The sequence below is a fragment of the Corella eumyota genome, chromosome 3, assembly GCF_963082875.1.
Source record: "Corella eumyota chromosome 3, kaCorEumy4.1, whole genome shotgun sequence".
NCBI lineage: Eukaryota > Metazoa > Chordata > Ascidiacea > Phlebobranchia > Corellidae > Corella > Corella eumyota.
Window position 1 is genome coordinate 7671821 of NC_137492.1, and position 21490 is coordinate 7693310.

General features: G+C 29.4%; 3 protein-coding genes across 3 annotated transcripts; 2 read left to right on the forward strand and 1 right to left on the reverse strand.

The window, feature by feature from the left end:
- The first annotated feature begins 560 nt into the window (after positions 1-560).
- LOC145745045 (integrin alpha-10-like) lies at positions 561-19373 on the forward strand. Its single transcript, XM_082563031.1, has 34 exons — positions 561-814; positions 1319-1476; positions 1653-1764; positions 1831-1931; positions 2113-2453; positions 2747-2855; positions 3303-3403; positions 4383-4506; positions 4581-4745; positions 5298-5420; positions 5622-5742; positions 6337-6524; positions 6659-6729; positions 7466-7546; positions 7730-7802; positions 7874-8065; positions 8332-8486; positions 8821-8964; positions 9019-9121; positions 9295-9486; positions 9956-10165; positions 10237-10382; positions 10479-10702; positions 10841-10951; positions 11092-11248; positions 16382-16477; positions 16565-16743; positions 16862-16967; positions 17041-17169; positions 17297-17413; positions 17588-17707; positions 17783-17875; positions 17997-18137; positions 18583-19373. The coding sequence occupies exons 1-34, from the start codon at positions 633-635 to the stop codon at positions 18673-18675; spliced, it is 4758 nt and encodes a 1585-aa protein (XP_082419157.1). The 5' UTR covers positions 561-632; the 3' UTR covers positions 18676-19373.
- Positions 11250-16376, forward strand: LOC145745046 (serine protease 30-like). The gene is made up of 6 exons (XM_082563032.1): positions 11250-13368; positions 13593-13750; positions 14351-14436; positions 14607-14840; positions 15093-15273; positions 15536-16376. Exons 1-6 carry the CDS (start codon positions 12936-12938, stop codon positions 15722-15724), a joined length of 1281 nt encoding a protein of 426 aa, XP_082419158.1. The 5' UTR covers positions 11250-12935; the 3' UTR covers positions 15725-16376.
- Positions 19374-19517: 144 nt separating the features above from the next.
- Positions 19518-20786, reverse strand: LOC145745851 (uncharacterized). The gene is made up of 4 exons (XM_082564023.1): positions 20720-20786; positions 20383-20601; positions 20034-20171; positions 19518-19890 (listed from the first exon to the last, which is right to left on the reverse strand). The coding sequence occupies exons 1-4, from the start codon at positions 20733-20735 to the stop codon at positions 19682-19684; spliced, it is 582 nt and encodes a 193-aa protein (XP_082420149.1). The 5' UTR covers positions 20736-20786; the 3' UTR covers positions 19518-19681.
- Between the last annotated feature and the right edge of the window lie 704 nt (positions 20787-21490).

The following is a 21490-nucleotide window of genomic DNA, read 5'->3' on the forward strand; positions in this document are numbered from 1 at the left end:
AGAATATCACTTCCATAGTGTATTTAGTTTGAATTAAAAAGAAAATTTTAGTGAGCGTAACGGATATACTAGTGCGTATTTTCCCTACGCTTATGAATGTAGTTAAAAAAATAGCTGACGCGACTTAAAAACACCTCGGATAATAGAGTTGTTGACATATTATATTTTGCAACAATACGTTAAAAATGTTGCAAACCGTAAGAGTATGGTAGTTTGGTATAAGTTTTTAGCTAAAAAAAGTCAAAAAACTTTAAAAAAATATTGTATTGACGAAAATATTTTTTAGGCAACTTTATGTTTTTCATAATCAGAATTAAGAAAGAATGCATTTAATTGTGTAATAACTTAATTTATTACTAACACGTTAAACCAATTTTGTTATGTAATGTAGAATATACATCTTAACTTACAAATACTGTCGACTTATTAAAAAGGAAATGTAATGTTATACCCAGTTTCTAGCTGAAATTATACTAATCGTTAATATATTTATGTCATTTATTTCCAACAAAAGAAATTAATTGACAAATTTTGCAATATGTCGGTCAGATTGTAAATAATATTAGAGGTCGTTTAAAGTAAAAGGTTATTACATAACAGTATTGGATATTAGTAGTTAAGCTATATACAGCATGGCTATTAAGTTTACACTAAGCGTATGGTGTCAAATATGGATTGCTTTCCTGTACCTGCCAACATCTATAACAGCGAACAACATTGCCCATAGTCACGTGAGTTATATCGTCGGCCCTAGCGCGGATTCCTACTTCGGTTATTCGATTCTTGCTCACACAAACCCGAGTAACGATGTCAGGTTGGTTGGTCTATAGGGAAAACAATAAAATGTTGTGTTTTATATTTGTGGTTTATTAAACCGCTGTAACAAATTAAAACAATAAACTTAACAACAAATTCGTACAATAAGCAAAAATGACAAAATTTTGCTTTAATTTAGTTATATATTTATTTTAAAGTACATGTTATAGTTAATAAAATTTGTACACGACTTAATAGTAAAACAAGTCATGCTAAACATAAAAATTGGTTAATGCAAAAAATGCCTTTTAAAGGTATATACGCTTTTTGACACAGGAAATTTTTAACTTGACGTTTATAACCAAACCACTAACAATATCATCATTTTTAAGAACAGTAACACATACTTGTGTTGGCTAATAAACATTAGTTTTGCCAATACAACCACATTAAATATTTTGTATCGCCTAGTTAGTGGTACATTATTTTTCTTGTATTGTGTTGCTATGTTTATTAAATAGTTGTTTTATTTACTTCTAATTTTATTACTAATCCTTTCCAGTTTATGGGTTGGAGCGCCTAAGTATTCACCTCCACAAAGTGACAAAATTCAGAGTACTGCTAAGCAGGGTATGATATATAGATGTGCCGCTACTCAACCTTTTGAATGTTCTTCAATTAATATTGGCGAGGAATCACAAGATGGTAAAAATTCGACAGGTGATACTGATAAATTTTTTTAACAACGAATGTAAGATTTTAAATTTATCTTATAAGGTAAATATTAGAAAAAAAATACTCATTAAAAATATGCAACACTGAATTCAGTTTGTCATTAAAGCACCTTTTAATTTACTTATCAATATTAATACAGTTTAATTTGCATTTTGATACAGATATTCACAACAACTTACCAAGTTTTGCATTAGAAGCATGCGACTTTCAGAAAGGATTTTGCGGATTTTACCAAAGAAATGATTCGGACTTTAATTGGAAACGAACCAATTCGTAAATATTACTAAATTTAGTCTGTTACGAATCATAACAAAATTAAACAATTTTTTTTTGTTTTAGATCAGGTCTAATTATATACAATTCAAGAACTTGTTCAAATTTTCGATCTCCAAAGAGAACTGTGTTAAGAATTACTGGTCCAGCATCTTTTACTGTTAACGGTAAAGTGTATATTTTTATATTTATTTAATTGCATGCTAGAAGAACCGAAATGCCTAGGTGGTAATCATCACATTTTACATTGAAGCATCTTTAGGTAAAGTGTTAACAGTTGGTAGGACAGCTTATATTTTTTCAATTTTATTAAAGGCTCGTTTAAACCTAGTTTAAACCTTTTTTTAGATTTTTATCTTAATGCAAATTCGATATACGCCAACCCAACTCCAGGACAACCGAGTCTAAACTACGCCAAAACTATCTTAGTATCTCCATTGGTCAAGAGCAAAGCTGGTATTGTCCAATGCCTGCGGTTCTGCTATAACGCGTTCTCCCACGTTGACAAAGCAAGGCGAATACTTAAAGTGTGGATGACATATAATAAAACATTAACTCCAGATATACGTCAAGCTCAGATTGGAAAAGAGTTTCGTTTGTTTACCTTTGACGGAACTAAGGATATTGGAAGTTCGCACTGGAATTATTCTGAGGAAAATATTAAGGGAAAATACGATGGCTATTATAGGGTAAATATGTTTACTATTTACTTGTGCAATAAAAATAGAACAAAGGACTCTCGACAGGTTTTTAGAATGATCATGAAATAAAAAAACAAAAATATAAACCTTTACAATATAAACACACTTGACTAGGATCACACAAAAATATATCTTTATTAAGCTTAAATAAAAAGTTATTTGTAAAATGTGTTGAATAACTATGACAAGTATACATAGTGGAAACTATTTTGTAAAATGTAAAAAAGTTATCATGCCAAATTTAATAAACATTACAATTTAATATTTTACCACTCTTTTAGATTTACTTTGAAGCACGTGTTTTTCATAACGATGTTCGCAATCCAAGATGTGGAGCGATGGGAGATATTGTGATTACAGACATCGTGGTTGCTAACTTGGCTTGTGGAGGTTATTTCACATTGTCCTAAAATTATTAATATAATAACTTTTACTTGTGATTGTATAAACATATTTTTTTAGTTATATGTTTTTTATTGTTTATTGTATAGACTAGTCCCATTATGTCTTAATAGGGTCGCAACTTTTGACAAAAAGTTACTTGTAAATACACAACCGGTAATTTATTTTAAGGCCTCTAAATAAGACATAAACAGACAACCATTTTATTTGTTTAGTTTTATATTTTATATGTAATCAGTGGTTTTGCCTACCGATCAGTAACTTATGTTACCAGTTAAAAGGTTTTAAGTTTGGGCTACACGAACGCCACACTATTTGGCATCGTGGCCAGCGTTTCCAGTTGACTCTAACATATATTCTTTGCTTAGACAATATTTTTATGGTGATACGGAAAAATGATTACAAAAATGGTTACAAAATGTTATTCATTTTTAGATGAAAAATCCGACGTTGATAAGGTTGAGTCAGAACAGTCTTTGGGATTAAGCTTGGCAGCAAAACAGAATAATGAGAAATCAAACCTCATTCAAATTGCGGTAGGCATTTGAATTTTAATTCCTTAAGTGTTTTCTATTCAATAATAAAATTAAGATTGCTATATATATATATATATATATATATATATATATATATATATATATATATGTGCAGTTTTATATTTTAGTTTATATTAGTAAAAATTACCGTAAATTTTTTCTTATACAAGGTTGCTGGCAATTTAAACATGTTGTGTGAGATATAGTAACAATATTGTGTGTATTTGATACTTAAAGATAGCTTTTTTTTTTTTTTTTTCTGTTCAACTTTTTTGTCTTGTATTCAAAATCAGATTTTTATTGTTATTTAGTAAGTGTTTTATGCGCGTGCGCGTATACCACAATGTCTATTAGTTGTTGTTTTTCTATTTTACCCTTTATTCTAAATAGTATAACGGCAAAGTCAATCAAATTTGTAAGTTAGGATTTTCTTTAGTCGCACAATGGCGGGAAGCGATTTGTGACGTCATAGTTTAGCCTGCTCGCAGGGAGATCGTATTACAACGCAAGGCGGCTATTAAGCTACTGATAAATTTGTTTACGATAGTTCACGTTTTTATTTTTAACCGCTGGTATATTCTCATGGTAATATATTTTTGAGTTAACATTTTTTTAATGTAAGTCCAAATTTGCAGTGTGCTGCAAAGGGCAATTTGCGGTCATTTTTAAAGTAACAATTTACATTTTTTGCATTTTTATATTTTAAAAACTTTTATATTTTAAATTTATGTTAGTTTTTTTTTATTTTAAAAATGTAAAGCACGGTCTATGGCTTTCTATGGGTTATTTACCAAACTAATGGACCAATTAAATAAAAACAAATATTTTTTAACTAACCATAAATCTTTTTTAATTTAAAATTTATAGCATGGTTTGTTAAAATATAGAGCTCGTAATTTTTTTATACGTCTGTTATCCAATGCAATGACCAGTATGTAACATTTGGAATTTTTAAACTTAAGACTTTAACTAATTGCAGACGTGCGCCCCGTTATGGCAACATAACTGTGGGTATGCAAAAGAAGCAAACGGGATTTGTTATGAGTTAGAAGCAAACAAGACGCACGTGAAAACTGTTTTCAGCCATAATCCTATTTCTCAAGGTATTTTAAATAACAATAAATGCTAAACAATTTTTTCAGGTTTTAAATTTATATTTTTGTTTATGACGTCACAGAATGCATACGCGGAAAAATCGATGTGGTAATGTTGGTAGACCAATCAGGAAGTGTGAACCAGTGCAACTTTCAAAAGGTTAAGGGATGGTTGCGAAATATCATCAGAAGTTTTAACTTTGGCCCCCTAGAACAAGATATAGGAGTAGTGGTCTACAGTAATCCAAGTAAACTTTGTTATTACTGATTTTAAGAAAGATTTTAACATTTTTTCAGAAATTGGCATGGTGAAGGGACAAGTGTTAACTGGCTTAGGGCGATTTTTTTAAATATATACATTTATCCTCGGTGTGGGAAGGTCGACTTCACGACCCAAACATAGAGTAACAACCGTTACTCCGACATAGTTACTAGTTTTCTTTGGTAGCTAGGAATATTATAGATTTTTATTGCTTGAAAATTAAGCCGCTGATTTAGTGCTGATTCAGTAGGAGTTTAATTGCGCCTTACTCAAGGGCGCTACACGATAAAAAAGTGGGAATCGAACCAACGGCTTCATGTAGCGTAGCAAATGTTCTGATCACTACATCACGCATTACGCTGATTTAAAAGGTTTGATTGGAATTAAACTCAAGACACTTTGCTTTGTAACATAGCTTTTTATTTAAAATATAAACAAAAATTATTTTTTATGTACGAAATTGCTATTTAAATAAACTTTAAACTAAATTTTTAGTACTTTAAACAGATTATTATATAATTTTTTTACTTGTTCTTAGCTTTAACCAAGGCTGTGGTAGACTTGGGTTTTCAGAATTATGATTTCAACGGGTTGGAAAAGAAACAAAAAATGTTACAAATATTAAAAAATTTACCTTACGAAGCTGGCAAAACTTATACAGGTAATTTTTTATTGAATTTATAAGTATAAACACTAAATAGTGAAGGTAACTTTTAATTTATTAGTTTTTTTTAATATATGGTAGTTAGGCTATGAAGTATTCTAATGTTCAAGTTTTGTACAAGAATTTTTACATGTACCCTACAGGTTTCAGTACATTTAAAAACATTGTGGTTGCCATATTTTTATTAATTACATTTAGGTCTGGCGTTAAAAAAAGCAAACGATATGTTAATGGGACCAAATGCACGACCAGATGCCAAAAAGATGGTTATTCTGTTGACTGACGGAGCAACTACAAAAGGAAACACAAAACAACTACAGTAAATATACCACATTATTTTTTAATTGATTCTAAATGTGTGATTAACTAAAACGTTTGATACTTAATACTAATTTCAATTAATTTAAAGTCGTATATTAGCGATATTTTATTACTTAAAAATTGATAAAGTTGGTGTTACTGAATCCAAAAATCGTTTCAACTTTAAATAATTTTACTTACTTTTTAAGTTATACAATTTTAAAAAAAATTTAATTAATTTAAAAAAAAAAAGGAAGTCCTGTTTGTGCTGGCGTAAAAAGTACTAGCTTGTATACATTCACTACACTACTTAGTATTTTCTACGTCACACGAAAAAATATGGCAATATGGTTTTTGATGTTCATCATTTTTCAGTATTTAAAAAAATTAAATTGTTAGGAACACAAATATTTTTTTAAGGTTCTAAAGGCATTTTATAATTCAGTGTCAATCATACTAACATGCTATATACATCACCTACAAAATTCCAAAACTCTCTAATATAGCATTTTAAGCCTGTTAAAATACTTAAAGATTTATTAGTTTTATAATTTATTTTTTTAAGCGATGAAAACCAACAAGAACTTTTTGTAACTTACAATTTTTTTGGTAGAGAACAAATACTTAGGGCCAGGGCAACAAACACAACAGTTTTAGCTGTGGGGGTCGGAAAATTTAACTCCGCAGAGTTGATCAACATTGCCGGGAATAAGAAAAACTTTTTTGCCGTCAAAAAATTCTCTGAACTGGAAAAAGTGAGAGACAAATTGAGAAGTTCGGTTTCATTTGGGACCCTAGAAGGTAAAAAAGGCAAAACTTATTTAAAATGTTACACACCAATTGACAGTTTTAATATTTATTTATTTTTAACAAATGTTGTGGTTAAAATTTTAAAGAATATGTTTTTATTACTTTTTATTTTTATTACGTCATAGGTTCTTCAAACAATATGACGTCACAAGACTTACAGCAATGCCAGCTTGGCTTTTCAGCTTATTATTCCAAGGTAAAAAAAACAGCAAATTTATTTTTTTATTTAATAATATTATTATTATTATGTTTTTAAGTTAAGTCGTGGAATTAGGCATAAAACATGAGTAAAAATCAATAATTTAGGCAGATATAAGTGAAAACACCTATTCTAGTCTTTATTTTTATTAGGTTTTTAGTGAATTGAATATAATATAATTGTATGACTAGTATAGGTTTTTACATCAAGTTAATTTGCAAGTTATAATTTGTGAGTTAGCTGCAAATTTATAATGCAAATCTAATATCAACAAAAACGGGAATTTTTTATCTTGATTCAATGTTATGACTACCTATATTAATAAACAAATGTCCTATATTACGTATTAAGCATTTTCTGATTAAATAAACTCATAATAACATTTAAGGAAGGAAGTAGTAGCAATTTGACATAATCAAAAATCCAATAAACAACCCTATTTTGCCCAGACAACTTACACTAATGTTTAATGTAAACAAAAAACTTTCTTAAGTTAATTTAAAGGTTGTAATACTTATATGGTAACAACTTGAAAATTTGTGATTTTAATTTTTTTGATGTTATGAATATTTCTGCGATACTTTGCGCATGCTGTTTGTTAAGTAATTTCTAAACTTTAGGTTATTTCGAATTTTATGCCACAATTAATATGTTTATATTTAAATTAAAGCCTTTTTTTAAATTTGCGCTCTTACATTATCTAACGGATACTAAATATTGTTTATGATTTCAGGACTCGTTACGGATGGGTTCACCTGGTTGTTATAGCTTGGGAGGAAACGTAATCAGTCACACAGAACACGATCACAAGGATGTAGGAAAAAAATTATTTTTCACGTTATTTTTTAAATATTTAATTTTTAGCATTTGTTGGTTTAAAACCCATTTTGTGCTTAAACATAAGCTCAGAACTGCGGTAAAAAATTTAAAAAAAACACTTTATTGTATTTGTAATTTTTTTAAGTAATTTATCTTTTCTTTCGTTATTTTTTTTCAGTCACTAACGACCGGAAAACCAGCTGACAAAGCTACTACATTTCAGCCTCAAACATTTTCCAATCCTTTTACAGGTTTATTTTAAAACTATCTTACTTAAAAATTATTTTTTTGGAATATTAGTTTAATTTACACACTTTTACAGGAACGAATACAAACAATGCAACTTTTACCACTTTTGATCCCGTTTTTCAAATTGACCCACAAACTACGTCATCAAAAGAAACAGTGACGTTATCGCACGACGAGAGTACGTCACGGTTTGGCGATTACGAGGTTCCTTCTTTAACTGATATTCAGATTGCGATATTTGGAAATATTTCAAATAGTTATTTTGGTAAGTTTTTGAGAAAATAAAAAATTGATGTTGTTTATATTGTTGTAACATTTTTTTCTATATCTCGTTAAGGGATTGTTTTTTTGATATATTATCGGGTAAGGGTGTGCGGTTGGGACGTGTTTAAGCTTTCCGTGAACGCCGGGCTCAAGGGCAAATAGCGGCTCAAACCCGAAACCTTTTGGCTCGTCGTCCGACGCCATGACCGGTTCACCACACTACCGGACTATTGCTGTAACATTTGTTGAGTAGATGTTTATATTTAGGTTATGCAACAACTGGTGGTAATTATTTTGGCGCGAAACACGGAGAGTTTATAGCATCAAGTGCACCAAGGCATCAGGGTAATGGTTCTGTGCTGATATTCCACTCACTTGCCGGCAAAGAGACGCCGCAGAGGCATCTTATGATTGGCTTACAGGTATCATCATTTGTTAACTCATGGTGCACGTTAAAAAATAAATTTATTTGAATAATCTAATAGGAACATAGCTTTTACATTTGGAATAAGTAAAACTGTTAATTTACATCTAGCTCAAAGAAAAAAATAACTATAACACTTACCAATTTACCAAAATCCTTTTAACAAGATAGGGTTTCGTATTTTTATCGGAAAAGCGTTTGATATTTTCACGAGTTTAAGCTATCCGTAAACGCCGACTAAAGGGCGAATAGTGTACCATTGGTGTGCTCAAACCCGAAATCTTTCTGCTCGCAGATCCACGCCATGAAATTAAAACAGTCATATTTTTTAGTATGGTGAATACTTTGGCGCCACTTTGTGTTCAGAGGATTTCAACAACGACGGATTTACTGACCTGGTAGTGGGCGCACCACTCCACAGCGCACAATATTCAGACGAGGGAAGAGCATATATTTACATAGGGGGTGAAACAATGGTGAGTAAAATGAAATTATTTTTTATTTGTTTTTAAATATTCTGATGTTTATAGTCTGCAGAGCCCGATTTTACACTACATGGAGGCAAGGGAAGGTTCGGAAGATTTGGAAAATTCATCGGAGCAGTTGGAGATTTAAACGGTGATGGTTATCCAGGTCTGCCAATTAAACTTTATAAAAATGTTTTTTGTCAAAATTTAAATAAAAATTTTTAAGTAAAATTGCAAGGTAAAATTAGTAAAAATCTAAAATTTTATTTTGTTATTTTAGGATGAATTTGCTTACTATTTTAATTTAACATAATTTAATATTTTTTTTTGATTGTTTAGATTTGGCGATCTCTGCTCCAATGGAGAACAGTGGTGTTGTTTACATTTACCATGGCAGTAAAGCAGGGGTTGAGACCGTCGATGTCCAGCGATTGACGCCACAAGATTTGCGGCCAGCACCACTCGTACCACCATTAAATTTTGGCGAGACTGTCGTCGGAAAAGTTGATGTAGATGACAATGGATACCCGGGTTTGTTTATTTTTGTGTATAGCTTATAACTAATCAACTGGGTGTTAGTATTTGGGGGCATAGGTTGAACTTTCACTATTTTCATGTTCTAAAAAAAGGCGTTTCAGATACCTACTTTTATCTCGCTCATAAAAATGGTAATGTCAGTAATCGTGTAAAACCACTGTCGAATATGTCTATAATAAATAAAAATGGCAAAACTTTTTTGTGCTTATTTGTTTTATGTGGTTTGAATTATTATAATTTAATCGATTTCTTTTTTTCCTTTTTTTTGTGCTGTTATTGTTATAAATTTTGGATTATTTTGAACACCGGGTCGAGGGGCGAATAATAAAATGATTTTGGTGCGGCTGAAACCCAAAACTTTTTGTCTCTCCAATAAAAAAAACCCAATAAAACACACTATTAAACCTCGACCTGTAAAACACACTACCAAACTTTCATCGTTTTACAAATGTTTATTTTTTAGACTTGCTTGTGGGTGCTCCAGCTACTGGCACTATTGTTATAATGCTTACTCGTCCGGTAGTAAATGTTAATGTGACCATTCTGACTGGTAAAGAAATTGACTCCAGAAGCACAAAATGTATGGATACAGGCCCAACTTCTGCTTTTAATTCTTGTTTTAATTGTTCAGTTTGTTTCTCTTTTTATGGCCGTTCATTACCAAAAGAAATAAGTAAGTATCTGAATATCTATGTATTAAATATTAAGCCAATTTTGCATTCTATACATGTGTGTTTTATTTAGTACTTCGATATAATCTGTACGCCGACTTACTACAAGACAAATCACGTGTATCGTTTACCTCCAATGACCAGGATCACGTGTCCGGAAGTGTAAAGCTTTTCTCCCAGGAAAAGTTTTACTGTGAAGATTATTCACTTCGAATGAAGGTTAGTTAATCATTTTAATAACCATAAGTTAGTAATATTCGAAGGGTTTAACAATACATATATTATAATAAAGTATATATTAATCATTGTCTTAAGCCAAAAGTTCGTGATTTCATGAATCCAATTACCCTTAATCTTCACTATAATTTGGATGACCGGTTTATGCCTGAACCTCAGCGAAACGCTACTCCAACAACTACTTCGCCGTTGGAGGAATCTACAATGGCATCCAGTGGCGATTATGAGTACGAAGGAGAAAGTGAATCAAGAAGAAAACGAAGTGTTAAGACGAAGGACGAACTGTATCCGATTCTTAACATGTTAGTTTTCACCAAGTTTTTTTTTTATGTATAAAATTGCTGTCCTGTGATAAACATTAAAAAACGATGTAAATAAACTCATCTGCTAAGGCTTAATTTGTGTAATTTTGCTAACTTTTATTAATTTTTTTGATAAAGGTACAACCATAAGCATTACGAACATGGCGTTCCTTTTAAAACCTTTTGTCGAAACATAAGTCAGTGCTTGGCTGATATTCAACTCACAACTCAGAAAATAGACAAAATGGGGTAAGAACGACATTACAATGTTGAAAAATAAAGTGATTTTATGTACTTAGTTTATTCTAACTTTAAATGTACGGTTATTTAATAAAGTAGTAAACTAATGTTTATATGTTGAAGTCAGTAAAAATGCAATGTTTTCTTAGAAAACCAATTACTTCAATTATGGTGGGACGAGATCATATCATTCGTATTCGAGCCAAAATAAAAAATGTTGGGCCTGAAGATGCACATGACACCAGAGTTACAGTTGTGTACTCCAACAAATTATACTTCAATGTTTTAAAGAAGATCAACGAAAAGGTATAGGCTAACTATTGTGATTAAAAATTATTAAAAAAGTTTTAAATTACTCATTTATTAACATATTTTGTAAAAACATTTAACTCTTTACTTAAATTGTACTGGTTGGCTAAAATGTTGCTTGCTTAAACAAATCAGTTTTTTGTACTTGACCTGCAACAAGGATAAATATATATATAACTGTTAAATTATTAATGACAACTCTACTAGGTATTATCCAATCAAAATCACGCACGTGACGCAATTACGGAAAATATGCAAATTTCGTTCCAATTTTATTTAGGCTAACTGTAGAGTTGTTAAACCCAAAGTAAATATATAAACAATATATATATACTTTGGTTAAACCTATAGCCAAAACTCACTTAACCGAGACAATTTTTCGTGTTTACATTATAAATCAAAAATAGCTACCAGTAAGGGTAAATATCTGCGCGGTATACCTTTGTATGGCGATTTCCGCCGAATTTTTGACAGGAAAAAGATAAATCTATTTATAGGATAGGTTATGACGGTAACATGTCTTGTGAAAGGCTGATTACATGATAGCTATACAGTAGGCAGTAAACAGTAGGCTGTACAGCTTTAAACAGGAAGATTTACAATAGCCATAACAAGATTTTATTCCAAGCCTAATATTATCTTATGGCGGTTGTAAAACTTACACCAGTGGTTAAAATAATTTTTTTGTTAGAAGAAAATTAATAAACAGATAAGATAGAAAATTAGCTTAGTTTATTGTTCATTGGTAAAATGGCGCGCTGTTTTGCTTGACTAGGCTTGGACTTTTATACATACGTCGAATAATTATGTCATAACTTTATTTGTTTGTTTATAATTATTCCGCCCACTAAAGGCAGTTGGTATAAAAACAGTCTTTACCTTATGTATACCCACGTTGGTTGGCTTGTTTAGTAGTTTTAGAAAAAAAATTATTCAGAAATTGCCAAGTAAATACGGTAATATTTTGTAAAACAAAAGGCTAAGAAATTAAAAAATAACGTAGTGATGTTCTTTTTCAATAAAAATGTTAAGTTTGACAGGTAAAGTTTAGTTTTTAAATTAAAACCAATAGTTTAGTATTTGAACTATAAAACTATATTATAGGCCTGTTTTTTAATATTCTGGTTAGACATAACTTAATCTATAACATAACCTGCGTTAAACGCATTTTAAACTTAGCGGAAATGATGAAAAATAATATTAATTACTGGTAATTTATATATCTATCATCGCTGAACTACTTACACAGAGCGCTAGATTGTAAAATGACCTTTGATTTTTAAAACAATATTTTTATGGACTTAGCACATTTCTAAGGTTCACGTAAATATGTTTGTTTAAATATCAGTGACGTCATAATCCTGATTGTTTTAGTAATATACGTAATTTCTTACTACCAGGAGTTTAGGCAGGAAGGAAGTATATGTATGCGTTTTTTGACTCTTTTTAGTTTCTTTGAATATCACTATGTGCTGAAACGTGATGAGGCTACGCGCGGACTATTGTAGCTGTTTACACGTGTTTACCCTTGAGATAATTAGTAATTTAGCTTAGGCAAGTAAGAATAACGTAATTTGTTTTTCATCAGGCTTAAGCAAAATGTGTTTAACTGACACTTAGCCTAATTATAATTCAACCAATTTCAATATGAAATAAAATTATATTAAAAAGTTAAGACAACAACATGCAAAATGCTGTAACCGATGTCCAGCAATCACCGGAAGAAGTAAAACTAAATCCATATCCTTCTGGCATGCCATCAAAACAGTCTAACAACAGAAAATATAGTTCTTCATCAAGAGAAGACAGTTACAAAATGAACGCGCAACCACAGCATAGCGCACATTCAAGTCATACTAGAGGCCATATTAGGCGGCCAACAAACGCTAACACAGCAGTAGTAGCACCTACTAGCCTTGGTAGTCACATCTTACGCTTTACTGTAGTACTTATAACGTTAGTTATAGCGGGTGGAGTGGGCTATGGAGTATATTTTCTTACAACTCGAATATCTGATGACGCGAATTCTAATAATTCAACGACATTTACGCCAAAAATTGAAATCCAAATGGAAGGAAACGACTCGGAAGAAACAATAATAACTCTAAATAATAAAGGTTAAACAATATTATTATAATCATTTGTTAGATTTTTGTAGCTTTTATGCCATTTTACGTTTAACTTTAGACCGTCAGGATGGGCTATATTACAGAATGTTAACTTGTGTAGCTAACTTTAACAAATGACGTTACTATAAAAGTACGCCTTTTACTTATTAAATAACCCAATCAATAGTAATATATCCCCTTTTATGCCTAATAGTTATATTATTTTATTATAGTTGCATTAAATGGTCCAGAATGTGGTACATTAGCACCTGGCGTTTCGAGCAATTTACCAAGTCGGCGTAAACGTTCCACGTCAGATTTATTAAATAATTTATTTCAAGGCCGAATAGTTGGAGGAAATGACGCCAATATTGAACAACACCCCTGGCAAGTAAGTTTGTTTATTATTATTGATGGTATATTTACCTATAATAAATTTACTGATATATATTAATCAGTTTTTTGAAATATTTGCTTACTTATTCACAAATTAGTTTATTTGTTGATTTATTGATAAAAAACATTTAAATAAATTACTATGTGACAATTTGTTAATGAAAAAAAAATGAAAGCCTTTATAATTAATTAGTCCAAAAAAGACTAATCAAAAATTTCAAAACAAATATATTTGACCCTATGCCCTGTCTATTTAAAGGCAATAATTAAAACTGTTTTTTTTTTGTAAATCTTAATCCTTGATTTGGGTCAACTTTACAGCCTATAAGAGGATTAGCTTTTCTTACCCCAACCAAGTCTCAAGTTGCCTTAGGCAGTTTAGGTTATTATTGTGCATGTTGCTAAATAATAACACTGCTGATTAGTTCTGGATCAGCAGGAGTTTATGAGTTTTAGTAATAGCGCTTTATTGAAAGCGCTTGGACATGTATACAGTAAAAATTGAACCAATGACCTCATGTTGTTTTGCCACTTGTTCTTATCACTACACCACATCATTGGTCAAAATTAAACTGACATTTACTTTGTTTATCAGGTTTCTTTATGGACAAGTGGCCACACTTGTGGTGGAAGTTTGGTTGCCCCTAACTGGGTGGTTTATGCTGCTCATTGCACTGTACCGTAAGTTGTTAACTTTTTTCTTTTTAGATAGTATTTCTTTTTTAAATTAAATGTTTAAAACTCTAGGTTGATTAATAACATTAAATTAATTGTAAAACTCTGTTCTGTATAAATTTATAGTTAATCTATATTTTTTTTAATTTTGTGTAAAATATTGTATATAATTATAGGTACCCCAATGCTGAAGATTGGACTGTTTATGCTGGAGCTAGTACCATAAACCAAATGAGAAGTACAGGTCAAATGGCCAGAGTAACAGACCTCATAGTGAACAGTTTATTTACTACAACAACTTATGATAGTGATGTTGCTTTGTTGAGATTAGATCGTGATCTAGTAATAAACGATTTTGTGAGAACTATTTGTTTACCTCCACCAACTATGTTTGTACCCAATGGAACACTGTAAGTTCGTTGTTGTTTATTGAACTATCAATATTTTATTAAATTAAACTTTCAATACATTATCGTTAACATGAGTTAGAATAGTTTAAAAAATTAATGCGCTTTATAAATTTTTGGTGTGTGTAATTTTCTTATGTGGTTGATGTTTATGAAATTGTTGTTTATATAGTTGTTGTTTTATTACTTACAAAACGATAAAATTTTTTTTTTAAATTATTAGTGTTGTAAAATTTTTTTAATTTTTTTTTTTAGTTGTGAGATTTCGGGTTGGGGGGCAAAACAAGAAGGGGGTGTACTCCCTAACACCCTACAAGAGGCTTCAGTGCGTATTATTGATCGAAATGAGTGCAACCAAGATGGCTGGTTAATGGGATTGGTTAACCAGCATATGGTGTGTGCTGGTACTGTGGATGGTTCACAAGATGCATGCCAGGTAAATTGGTCTTTTAGTGTAAATATATGGTTAAATTTGTACCTTTTTATGTTATGTCGAGGTGCTCTTAAATAAGATGCTTCTTATACTTTTATCTGTCAAATCTAAAAACTATAGAAAAGGCTTATGATTAAGTATAATACTAGGTATTTACATCTTAAACAACTTCAGGCCTGGGTAATAAAAATTATCAAATTTAATGGTATTTCATAAATTTAAAAATCTATTTTAAAAATTCACAATTACACTTTATTGTTTCCAGGGTGATTCTGGTGGCCCTCTCGCATGTTTGGACAAAACTGATAACAAATATTACCTAACTGGAGCTGTTAGTTGGGGTATAGGATGCGGGGAGCCCTACATGCCTGGGGTTTATACTGATATGGCTGATATGTTTACATGGATAACTCACAATATTGAAACAACGGAGGAAAAATATTCTAAACGCTGATAGCGTTGGTTTTGGGTTTTATGATAATACAAGTATTTAATTTTGAGACAACAGCCTCCATTCAAGAGTTGAATTTATATTTTTCCATTTTGATGCAACTAATACACTCACATATAAAACTTAGTGTTATCTAAAATACAAAATATTTTTTAAATTTTTGTTTTAAACATAAATTTTTATGCATGCAATATTAACTTCAAAGATTTACAGTAATTTTACTTCGGTGCGGAATTTATTATGTGTATTGTAACTATATAGAACTGGAACTTATTTTAAAAATACTAATTGACAAAAAAAACTGTTTAAATTGCCAAAATTTACAGAACTGACAAAATTGAACTAAAATTTTATTAATTCTTCTGTAATTTTGTTGTTGTTAAAGTTTTTTTCGCCAAATCTTTAAATGTTTTTAGCTTCAGAGTTAACTTAGTTACTCTACTGTGATACATTTATTTATATAATAAATTTAAAAATGTTTTATGTGCTATTACTAAATAACAAATTAGAATAAAAGTTTAATACCATTGTTTAGTAAATATTTTTAAAATATTACTGGCTTATTTTTTTAAGGCTTTATATTAATTCATGTTTTTATAAAGCTTAAAAAATTAGAAAATTTAACAAATTTAAATATATTTAAACAAAATTTCGATTTAGATGGAGCCTTGTTTTGAAAATGATGAAACGCCAGAAAATTTCGACGATTACAGAAAAGTTTTTACATTTAAACTACGGTCCTACATACTAATAAAGGTAACTATAGTTTAAAAATAAATTAAAATTGTATATTTACAAAATATATTTCAATTAATAATATGTTTATGAATGTGTTTAACATAGGATTCATATTGTGAAGTTGACATATTATTTGGCGTAACTTCCATGTTAAATCCTTACATTGATGGAAGTGTTATGTTTGATATTTCAACAAGTACTCTAAGCCTTGATGAGAATTTAAGTAATAGTAAACAACAAGTTGTAATGCATTTAATGTATACAGCACCCCTTACATTTTCTGGGTAAGAATAAGTCTGTTTTTTTGCAATCTTTAGGTAATTTAGTTTATAAAAAGGTTTTTAAGATGAAACATATCTTGGCCCAATTTAGGAATTTAAAAAAAAAATTAAATTTTTTTAGTGTTTCTTGGCCAAATGTGATTCCTGTGCAAACAAACTCGAGTTTTTTTCCTGTTGATAAATCTCAATTACAGAACTCTTCCCAGTTAATTGAACAAGCTTATTTGGTAAATAAAAAAATATTTAAATTATTTTTTACAATAATATTACTCTTTTTTTGTAATAACTTGTTTGTTTTAGATAAACAACCTTGGAAACCTGGAATTAAAAAGTTTAGTTTTAAATGTGAAATGGCCAGCAAATTTGTTACTAGATAACAAAGTTTATGATGCTTTTTATATTAAAAATATAACTTGTAATGGAAGATCGGTAAGTAAAAAATTTCAATGTTAACTAAACTATAATTTTATTTAAAAATTTTAATATAAATGTTTGATTTTCTTAAACTTGCACCAAGTGTTATTTTTTATTAAATATTTTTAAATTGTTTTTAAAGGCAAAATGTTCATGCCAAAGTGAAAACCTAATAGATCGATATAAAATTTATTCGAATATTACTTCCAAACCACCTTCTAATATTCCAACCACCCAAGTTACTCAACAAAGTTTAAGTGTAAGTTCATTGTTATACTTTGAGTTTCACTAACATGCTGATATTGCAGATGTAGTTGGTATACTGCATTTAAAAAAATAGCAATATTAATATATACTTGTAGCACTAATATTTTTTTTTAACTAAAATGTTTATGTCAACAAATTCGTGTAACATTTTTCTTATTTTATACAGAATTGCGAGGGTAAATGTACCACTAGTTTTCAGTGTAACATTGAATATATAAAAGCTTATGGAAGAGTAAAGGTCACTATAGTTACTCTTCCTTATCCCAATACATTTAGTACATTAAAGGTAAATTAGTTACAATATTCTACTTTTTTTAAGTTTTTGATCGAAGACTTAAATTGAAACTTAGTTTTTTTTTAGAGTTCTGTTTTAGTAACATCAACAGGTACATTACAAATAAAAGAGAGGGGGTTTTTGAATTTTGATTTTAGAGGTGGAAGCAATATTACAAATGTAAGTTAAAATTACTTACCAAAAGTTGTTAAAGTAGTTAATAATCTTATCTTTTTTAGATTAATTAGACTATATATATCTGAAAATCTGATGTCTAGAAAAAACTTATATATTTTTGCAGATTGAAACCAAGGTAATTTCATCAAAACAATTTGAGTTTGATGGACAGGAGACAGGCTTTGTGTTTCCTATATGGGCTTACATCCTCAGTGCTGTGATTGGTTTATTATTACTTTTACTTCTTATATTTATTTTGAGAATGGTAAGTAAGTTTATTTTTTTCTCATTTTTTATCTACTTTTTTGTATTTAACAATGCTAGAAGGCCGACGTGACGACTTGAACGTGAAGTCTATTTGTTACCTTGACCCAGCCTCCAGTTAACATTGGCAGTTTAGGATATGTTTAAATATAATTGCACGAACATTAGGCTGGCACTTTATTTTTGGCTTGCAATTAGCATCTTTTATAGCACCTTAATTAAGGGCACTTTAGCATGAAGGTGTGGGCTTTAAACCATGAATCTCATGTAATGAATCCTAAGTGTTCTAACTACTACACATTGTCATTGGTTATATTCAATATTTCTTTCTAATCCTTTTTTTATTAAAAATAAAGTAAGGCTTAAATTTTATTTAATAAAATAAGGCTCAAAAAAAAAATATAGGTATTTATATTTAACTTCATCTGTAACTTTTAACATTTTAGTGCGGCTTCTTTAAAAGTAAATACGCAGACAAGAGAAGAGCAGCAGAGGAAGAAAGAGAATGGGGTGAAGCTGCAATCCCACTCCAACAGTAATTTAAATATTTTCTAAATAAAACGTTTTTTCTTTCCAACTTGTAGACAATTAATACTCTTACATGATGGGCCTAGCGTACATGTTTTTTTCAAAATAAAAATAATTTATTGTATTATATTTTAGTTACATTTTAAATTTAAATATACTATTTTGTCTTAATTTGAGGTTAAAATATTTATTTAAAAGGGGTAAATTTGCTTTTCAGGTTTAACTTAGTTTCTAGTATTAAACAAAGGTTATATTAATCTCTGTTATTACATACCTCAATACTCATACACAAGTTTGTACGTGTATAAGTTGAGTTTTCATTTAATTTTTATTAAAAAATTGTTACTAAATTTTTTATAAAACTTTTTTTTAATCTTTTTCTTAAACAACGTTTAAAGTACTGCGTGACACTAATGCAAAAATATGTTTTTTATTTTGTAAACCAATAACGCTTCTGTTTTAAGTAATTCTTTATATGATCTTTTTTCTTTCCTTTTTACAAACATTTTTTTAATAACAAGTTCTAACTTAATTTGACACTTGGATAACGATTTTAAATAGCTCAAATTTTAAACTATTTTTTTCAAACCTAATTTTAGGTATTTAGAACTACTAATTTAAACTGTTTTTTTTTGTGATTTTTACTATATTAGTTGTTAATACGGTGTTATTAAATTATTTTTTTTTGTTGTTAATAATGAATGTATACTAAATCAGGTTAAACGTACTGTTATTTGAATTGTCTTGTAGTATATTTTATTGAACTAAGATTTTTACATTTGTATTGTTGATTTTAAAATACCTGATAAAATACAATTAAATTTGAACTTTAAGCAATATTTGTACAACAAAGTTTCTTATACAACACTCTATTTTTTAAAACTATTATTTACAAAGTTTTTTTCATTGCGATTAAAATTTTTTAGCATATTTTTACTTTGTTGATTTAAATAAAACAAATAAACGTATTTGTTAATACAAGTTTAGTAAAATTTAAAAGCGTTAAGCATACATGTCTTATAGGTTAATATTTGCCTGCAAATTTCTAACACATACTAAACCTATTTTTACATTTATGATACACAAAACAAACGTAACCCAACCAAGTGTATAACTGTAACCATATGACGTGTTGTTTATGATGTTAAATTCCTTGTGTAATGCGTGGGCCTTTATATCGACACCAAGGGCAGTGTAAGTTATTTCAGAAGCTGAAAAACATTCGCCTAAAATAAGGTAAATTTTATTTTTTGATGTATATTTAAAACTATATAAAAATAAAAGATGAATTAGTGATTTGAAATTAATTTTGCAGTATCCATATTAAAAAATTTACAACATTTGTGATTTAAAAAACGCAGCAAGTTACCTGCCAATATAACAGATCCGAATGCAAACCAGCATAAAATTACTTTTTGAAATTTGTTGCCAAGAATAAGAAAAACAGGGGCAATTATAGGTATAATTGTACCTATTATCATTAACGATTTAACAGCTATAGTGCTAGCTAAAACAAAAAACATTAAATTTAAAAAATTCGTGTTGCTTAAAAAATTCTTTTAGTTTTTTTAATCTAATGTTTATATATTTTATTTATTATGTATAACCCATTATTAGATAGCTTCGGTCTGTATTTAAGATTGTGAAATATTTTAAATTTTGTGTATTACGTATTCATTTTATCGAACAGCCTGAAGCTTAAAAACAATATAATATACCACTTGGCTCGACAATATCTGTACAAACTGCCTTTCTTTTTCCAAGTTGATGACAACTTGTAAACAGACCAAGAAACCATTTTTCTGTTGAGGATATTTGTATTACTAGCCATTTGTCAGTGGCCAGTGATACTATACCCATTATTGTGGCCAATATTGACAATAAAATAAATAGTACTGTAGAGCAATCTAGCAAGGGGTTTTTCGGATTTTCGATTTCTGTTAAAGATTCAAAATTATACTATAATAAGAACCATTTATTACAAGTAAAATGATGTAAAAAACAGATTCATTAAACATTCTGTTGTATTCCATATTTAGGTTATTTTAAACTTACCTATTTGTTTCTGCATTGTAATTTCTAGAAACTAACGAAAATTTATAAACTTATCTTGATTCACCTGAAACACAAATGAACGAATTTTGTATAAAGTTATTTTAGACTTTTTAAACTTGGCCTTGGGCTGAAACAAACGTAAGGTTTGGTATTTCGATTTTAGATACAGATTATATTTGATAACAAACAAATTTCAAAATGCTTAACTTATTAAAAAAAATTGGTTTGAAAAAATGGGATGCTTGCTTTGCATAATTTATTACTAGTTCTAATGGACGCGTACGACCTTTTTTTTGCCACTTTACAAATCGTCTTTTACAGAATTTACTACGTAAAAGGTCAGTTACAAAACTGTCATTTATTGCCATTTGGTTTTGCTATAGATACTAAAACAATTTAAACATTCTTTACTGATTCAGAAATAATTGATAATCGCCGCATAGCGATATCAATCTAGCAAGTGTTGAAGTCGTTGATTGGGCAGCCTAATTCGTAATAATAATGTTTAGTCCTTCGCAAATTAGCCCAAATAAACCAAATGGTGTATCGCTTTGCTAATTAACCTGAATTAAATTAGTGTTTTGTCATAGTACAAAAAAGGTATTACTGTTAGCGTTTCATGGTTTGAAATATTATAACTAAACTAATAATTATATTAAATTTGTTAAAACGAAGTTAATTAAACGAATAGGTAACACCTAAGCAATAAACAATCGCATAACTCATACTCGGTTACCCTGAAAAATTTATCACATAGCTTATCAGGTAAAT

What these genes read in the sequence shown, in the direction of transcription:
- LOC145745045 (XM_082563031.1), top strand. Translation starts at nt 633, where the DNA reads ATGGCTATTAAGTTTACACTAAGCGTATGGTGTCAAATATGGATTGCT. An exon ending in CAGAAAATAGACAAAATGGG is followed by an intron (nt 10,952 to 11,091) that starts GTAAGAACGACA and finishes ATGTTTTCTTAG; the next exon opens with AAAACCAATTACTTCAATTA. An exon ending in ATACATTTAGTACATTAAAG is followed by an intron (nt 17,708 to 17,782) that starts GTAAATTAGTTA and finishes GTTTTTTTTTAG; the next exon opens with AGTTCTGTTTTAGTAACATC.
- LOC145745046 (XM_082563032.1), top strand. Translation starts at nt 12,936, where the DNA reads ATGCAAAATGCTGTAACCGATGTCCAGCAATCACCGGAAGAAGTAAAA. An exon ending in TTGAACAACACCCCTGGCAA is followed by an intron (nt 13,751 to 14,350) that starts GTAAGTTTGTTT and finishes TTTGTTTATCAG; the next exon opens with GTTTCTTTATGGACAAGTGG. An exon ending in GTTCACAAGATGCATGCCAG is followed by an intron (nt 15,274 to 15,535) that starts GTAAATTGGTCT and finishes TATTGTTTCCAG; the next exon opens with GGTGATTCTGGTGGCCCTCT.
- LOC145745851 (XM_082564023.1), bottom strand. An exon ending in AGATATTGTCGAGCCAAGTG is followed by an intron (nt 20,172 to 20,382) that starts GTATATTATATT and finishes TTTTTGTTTTAG; the next exon opens with CTAGCACTATAGCTGTTAAA. An exon ending in CGGATCTGTTATATTGGCAG is followed by an intron (nt 19,891 to 20,033) that starts GTAACTTGCTGC and finishes ACCTTATTTTAG; the next exon opens with GCGAATGTTTTTCAGCTTCT.